The 7,027-nt window shown below is 42.1% G+C and overlaps 1 protein-coding gene across 1 annotated transcript in view; it reads left to right on the top strand.

Moving 5' to 3' along the window:
• Positions 1-635: 635 nt before the first annotated feature.
• UBE2J1 (ubiquitin conjugating enzyme E2 J1) overlaps positions 636-7,027 on the top strand; it is a 38,003-nt gene continuing 31,611 nt past the window's right edge. The window contains exon 1 of the mRNA XM_061623320.1: positions 636-1,018. Coding sequence (XP_061479304.1) covers positions 988-1,018 — 31 coding nt within the window. The 5' untranslated portion in view covers positions 636-987. The remainder of the gene's footprint in view (positions 1,019-7,027) is intronic.

Below are 7,027 nucleotides of genomic sequence, written 5' to 3'. Positions count from 1 at the left end.
TGTGATTCTGGCTGTTTTAAATTGTTTTTAACACTGTATTGTAACACTGGACCTCCGGGTGAAGGGTGGGCAATAATAATAATAATAAAAGTGGGGTATATTCTTCAAGATGGAGTGAATTAAATTAAGGCAATTGAAACCATTAATTTAAATAATGATTTAAATCGCCAAGAGAAACCCTTGATTTAAATCAACTTTGTCAGTTATGGTTCTTCACATATTTCTTAAACAATGTGCAAATCTGGTTACTAAAGCATGTTAATTTACAACTCAATATAGCATTTTACAAGGAGGCTACACTTTGTGTAATTGTTTAGATAACTTAATTTTTATTAATTTGGGAAATAGTACATAATATTGCCTGTGTCAAGCTGCTGATACAGCAGCCTGTACATTAGGAATGGTAAGAGCTAAATCACAAATGCAATAGCACTTATATTTTATTAAACTAAATCTTAAATGTTACCTAAGTTACATAAATGTTTAAACATTGCAGTTGCAACAGTCTTCTGAGTTTCTGGCTGATGACTGTGCAACTGGTGGTTGGTGTGGCAGTTACTCCGGATTAGTTAATGCGGAGCAATTGGCTGAGCTCTTTGCTGTGCGGCCAAGGAGGTGTCGGAAATCAGAACGAAGCGGAGGTGTTTGTTCCGGCCGGAATCCTCAGAAGAGTGAAGCCGGGTGGCAGCTTGAGGACGCTACTGTTCCCTTTCGGAAAGGAGAGCAAAGTGCCGCCGCCTCCTTCTCCGGAACCCACAGGCAGAGCCACCGCCACGTCAAGGGAGTTTCCCGGCAGCTGCGAAGAAACGGGGTGGGGGTTGGTTGCCGCCTCCTCCCGCCCCTTCCACCGTCTCGCCTCGCCACCGCGGCTGTTGTTCGCTGCCCGGTCGAGGAATCAGCTATACGTGGCCCGGGTTGAGCGTCCCTGTCCGGGGGAGGGGCGGCCGAAGGAGGGTGTAAGAGGGAAGAAGCATTCCAGGCACCGTCATGGAGACTCGCTACAATCTCAAAAGCCCGGGTGAGTGCTGGAAGGAGGGAAGAGGATGAGACGAGATACGGGAGCCCTTGGTCCGAGCGGGCGGGTTGTGGCCTGTGTCTGTCTTCTCAGGCACACTGCAGGGCGGGTTTCACCCTCACGCGAGCCCGTGGTTTTGATGCGCGTCTAGGCCGGAACCGCCGGCACTCTGCCCCTGCCGCCCTGGCTTCCTTCTTCTCCCTCTTCCAGACGGTGCCCTGCTGGCTGCTGGTATAGTTATTCCTCAGTAGGTGCTGCTCTTTCGCTTCCCCTTCAGTATAGTCTCAGCCCAAGGGATGATGGTGGCGGCAGCATTTATCTTTATCTTCCCACGCCACTTTCAGCTCCAACTACCGAAAAGGATGACGAGAGGAGTTGGAAAGCCGAGGGTACTGGAGTCACGGGGATCGGGGAAAGAGGGCATTCAGTTGCTCAGTGTCAACTGAGAAAGCGGGGACGATCCAGCCTGCCCAGAGCCATCTGCAGCTCATCTCTTGTGGCTTTGTAATGTGCAGCTATTTTTGAGCCAGTATATTTCCGTTTCGGTTGTCATACGTGTACATACATTCTCTCTGCAACATGCTTGCAGAATATATGTATTCTTGCCCCGTTATTTGTTTGTCGCAGGGTATTTGTTCTTTTGTGTGTGTTTTTTTTAAAAAACTCCATAGTGTCTCTCTGTCAGTTCACGTAACCAAATTGGTATGTGGGTTGAGTGGCTTTATTTATCTTATGGTAGGAACAGAGGCCGTACCCCAATTCAGACCTTGGTCCATTTAGCTCAGTATTGTCTGCACTTGCTAGCAGCAGCTGTCTAGGCTTTCAGGCAGGGAGTCTCTCCTAGCCGTACTTGGAGGTGGGCCTTCTGCATTCAAAGCAGATGCTCTGCCACTGAGTTACAGTCCTTCCCCATCTTAAAAGCGATGAAAGGTGTATTTAACTCAGTTCACATGTAAATTGCTGATGGAGTGCTGTTAAAAGCCGATTGAATAGAGGCATGGTAAATATGAACCATCATGAGCTGGCCCCTGATTAAGCAATCACAAGATCAGTTCAGTATGTGCCACCCACTGTTCTCACAACTCATTTTGATCATGTGGAATTTGGTCAGACTCTAGCAGTGATCACCAGCCTTTTTGGGCCTGTGGGCACATTTATTAACTGGAAAAACTGTTGTGGACACCACATGAACACCACAACCAGTAGCATAGTGGAAGATTCAGGAGTGGAGGGTCTCTTCATGATAGTTACACCATGTCCCCTCACAGCCACACCTCCTTTCCCACTTTCCTTTGTCTCTCTTGCTCTTTGTGTCATTTCCAGTCCACACTCCACTACCACAGACATCCCTAGGAGCCAATTAGCATGAAAGAGGATGCTGTGTGTTTGCTGCTGACAAGAGTCTTCTCAGTGGCTGACTCACCTCCTTTCACTCTGGCTCCAATCAGCATGAAAGGCTAATACACTCCCATTTCATGCTGATTGTCTCATATATAAGGACCTGGCTGTGATCCTGCTCCCAAAAAAGTAACGGGTCTATGACCCAGGGTGACTACATCCCTGATTGCGACCATGCACACTCACATATACTTACTCCCCTCAGCAGTTAGGCTTGAATATTGTTTAGCTTCCCACCCCAAAGCATAATGGAAGCAGGTGATCTTCTTGGAGAGTGCAGCTGGTGAGGCTTCAGGAAGATTAGGCTTCAAGCCTAATTACAGCACAGTGTGTGTGTGGATATGATTGGCATGGAGATCTCATAGCTGGGTAGGATTTATTCTCCCCTCCTCTGATGCAAAGGCCCCCCAATCAGAAAAATTAGGGTGGGGGATGGGACCCTGTGGGGACCAGCAAAGGCTTTTGTGGGTGTATGTGCACCTACAAGTGCAATTTTGGTGGCCAGTGCTCCAGAGAATTACATAATGTATACATTGTGAACACTACAGCTCCCCATGTTGGACAACCTCACTAGCAACCTTACTGTACAGCTTTACGCGAATGCTGAAGATGCACCTCTTTACCCTGGTGACGCTTGAGATGTATATTTTTAGGACCCACCCTATTTTGTGATTCTGGCTGTTTTAAATTGTTTTTAACACTGTATTGTAAAGTTGTTGTAACACTGGACCTCCGGGTGAAGGGTGGGCAATAATAATAATAATAATAATAAAAGTGGGGTATATTCTTCAAGATGGAGTGAATTAAATTAAGGCAATTGAAACCATTAATTTAAATAATGATTTAAATCGCCAAGACAAACCCTTGATTTAAATCAACTTTGTCAGTTATGGTTCTTCAACATATTTCTTAAACAATGTGCAAATCTGGTTACTAAAGCATGTTAATTTACAACTCAATATAGCATTTTACAAGGAGGCTACACTTTGTGTAATTGTTTAGATAACTTAATTTTTATTAATTTAGGAAATAGTACATAATATTGCCTGTGTCAAGCTGCTGATACAGCAGCCTGTACATTAGGAATGGTAAGAGCTAAATCACAAATGCAATAGCACTTATATTTTATTACACTAAATCTTAAATGTTACCTAAAAGTTACATAAATGTTTAAACATTGCAGTTGCAACAGTCTTCTGAGTTTCTGGCTGATGACTGTCCTTAAACTCTTGTTTTTAACTTCCATGTTTTATTAACTCTTCACAGACAAGTCATCACACAGTAAACATACATTGCCCTTAAAATGTCTACAACTAGATTTCATCAAGTCCATTCCCACTGACATTTTTATTTATAGATTGAAACAGAAATACGAGTTTTCCTGTTTTTTTGCCCAGGGAATTTATTTATTTATTTTTATTTTTATTTATTTGACTTATTAGTCGCTTATCTGGCTGAATTGTCAGCCACTCTAAGCGACGTACAAAGCAGAACATGCAAACATCAAAACATTAAGAGACTAACAATAAAAACCAACAATAATGGAAAAGCTAAAAAAACAGGAACAGCAAACCAAAAACATTCATCTTCCTGGTAAAGGACAGTCCCCAAACAAATGTCACTAAGAGCAGGGGTGGGGGGCAAGGCAGGTGGAAATGCCTGCCCCTCGATGGTCCCAGCACAGTCTCATCCCTGCAGCAGCACGACCCAGCCTGCAGCTCCTCCCGACAAGGCCCAGGCAGAGGGGCGGGGCAAGGCAGGTGGAAATGCCCGCCCCTTGATGGTCCCAGCACAGTCCCATCCCTGAATTTCTTCAAAGTATTCCCAGATAGAGACTGTCTTAAGCCCAGAAGCCATGACAGTTCTTCTGTGTCAAAAGTGTGGGGGAATATAGGAGCTGGAAGTTGTTTCTGTGCTATAATGTCTTCCCTTTTTTCTTTCCAGTCCTCTCCACTGTACCTTTCTACTTTGCCTTCAGCTGTCTTTTTCTCTATAACAATTCCTTTGCCTTGTGTGGCACAGTTCCACTATCACATAGCAATCCCATTCTCATCCAGTCTGTGTCTTTGTACGTGTAACTTTAGTCAGAAAAACAGAAACTGAAAGTTCAGAACCTCCAAGAAGCAAGAGTTTGCGGTTAGGCTGAGCAGAGCCATTTTCATGAGATGAAAAACTGTTTAGATTGGTAGGTAACTCAATGTGTGTGAATGTAATAAAGCTCTTAATTCATTTTTATGAGACTCTTAAGTGTAGGTTTAGCATGTTTGTGATAATACTGAATTGAATGAGATATTTACTATTTTATTATTTTTTAAAATAAAAAAAATCTGATTTAAAATTTAAAAATCCAATTTTTTAAAAAAAGTTTTTAAAAAGCACTGATTTTTATCCATCCTGCCATGCTATCCATGGGGAAGGGTTATGAACCTTCTATTTACATTCCCTTGCTTTTTTTTGCCTTACAGTGCAGCCTTCATGACTGCATTTTGTTAAAGAAAAAAACCATCAAGGACAAATCACATGTGATCAAACATCACATGTAGTTTGACTAGTGGGCTTTTTGAGTGTGGGGTAGCTGAGGCTTTTGTTAGTATGAGCTGTTTTTGCCAACCCTGCCACAGGCTCAAAAAATCATATGAAAACTGCTGAGCATGTGCTGAGCTCAGCCCTAATTAGGTTTTGTACTCAATCCACACTGCAGTTTTTAGGACTGTTTGCACTGCATGCACATACTGATATAAATCGAGCTTATTAGGTGTTGATTCTATATGACCTTTTGAGCCAAGATGGTGGTAGAGCAATCTAGTCTAAATGAAAGAAAAAAATTATATGCTGCTATTATGGGCTCAGAAAGTTGTTTGAATGAGTCCTCTGGATAGGCTTTACTCATTTCATTCATTCATTCACTGCCTGCAGTGTATCTGCTGCTTTATGAAGTAGGTTCTTAAGGAATCTTCTAAGTACCATGTCTCAGTTCTCAGGGCACCCTCAATTCGTAGCATGGATGCCCACAAGGCTTACTTAGAGCTAAGAAAATAAAAGTTGTTTTCTGGGTGGTAAATGAAAGCATTTGGTAACTATTTTGTATTTGAAATGTTTTGTTTTCTGCTGTATAGGATATCAAGGGTTGGTAGCCTTTTTTCACCTTGAGGGCTGCATTCCCTTGTAGGTAACCTTCCAGCTACTATAAGCCGATGGCCAGAGAATGGTTTTGGTGGTTAACTTTGTACAGTAGGCTACATCCCAGCCGTAGAAAAGTCTGAGTTTCTATGCATACTCTTCTCTCCATCCTCTATCTAGGCAAGCATGAGGCATTATCGCAATTGAAAGACACATTCCACCCTGGCAAAAGCATTCAAGTGAGGAGTGCAGCCAGGGGAGAATCCTGAAAACTGTACAGAGAGCCCTGGAGGGTTGGATTCAGCCCCCAGGCCAGAGGTTTCCCATGCCTTTTATATATTGTGAGAAAAGTTGGAAGTACATAAATACAATAAAAAGCTCCTCTTGCAATACAGCCTGCACAGTCAATGCTTATTCATCTACATGGCTCTCTGCATTAAAACAACAACACTGTGTGCCTTATTCCTAAGCACAGTTACCAAGGGATAAGCCCCATCGAACATTGTTAATTCTGAGCACATTTGTAGAGGATTCCTCTGTGACTACGTCCACAGGAGATGCTTTACAGTTCAGTTGGGATGAGGCACATGGCTTTTCATACATAGAGATGACCTTAAAGAACCCAGGTCAGAACAAAAATCTTATTTAGGGCAAGTCAGGTCCAGATACTATTTTTTCTGGAGTTAATTTGAGTTATTCTATTCTTATGTATGCTCCCTTCAATCAAGGTAGGACAGAAGGTTTCAGGGGAGGGTCAAGAAAGGAAGCATATATATTTTCTAAAGCCAACTATAATTTTCATCTATGCAAGTAATAAGAGTATTAATAAAAGACATTATTGAATAACTATGTTTCAGAATTATGTTGTGGATTTATAAAAATGCATTCATTTCATAAATGAAATATTTCAATTGCACTAGTCCTTGTTTCAGTCTTAAATGGTAATGAATGAAACTATTGCAGACTTAATTAGATTAGAACTATATTCTAATCCCAGCACTGAGGAACACTGGGACAAAGAAGCATTGGAGGTAGCCAGTTTGGAAGTGTAAAACTGCACTTAAATCAGAACTTGCTATTTCCTTCAGAGACAAAGAACGGGAGTAAAGAAAATCATATTCTTTATATTAGCAAAAGTGGAGGCTAATTTTAGAAAGAATACCAAACCAAAAGATGCCAAATTGGCACCATTGCCTAGAAGCTGGAGAGCTAGATTTTGTTCCCTCTTCAACAAACTCCCATTTTGAAAAGTGGTGGTGGTTAACAATGTGTCACTCAGACCTTCCATCTTCCTTCAATCTTAGAATTTCCTTATGAAAATCCTCACTGAAAATGCAGTTAGGGGAATTTATACATTCAGCAGAATCAGCATTTCTTAGGCTACATTGCTTCAGACTGCAGGTAGATACATTTGTGTAAGATGGGATGATGCATATTGATTGCTTCTTGCATGGTAACAAACAGCCCTGCACATAGAAAATAAGGGTAGAAACC

This window comes from Rhineura floridana, chromosome 4, assembly GCF_030035675.1.
Source record: "Rhineura floridana isolate rRhiFlo1 chromosome 4, rRhiFlo1.hap2, whole genome shotgun sequence".
NCBI lineage: Eukaryota > Metazoa > Chordata > Lepidosauria > Squamata > Rhineuridae > Rhineura > Rhineura floridana.
The sequence above is the reverse complement of the archived record's forward strand: the minus strand, read 5'-3'. Positions and strand labels throughout refer to the sequence as shown.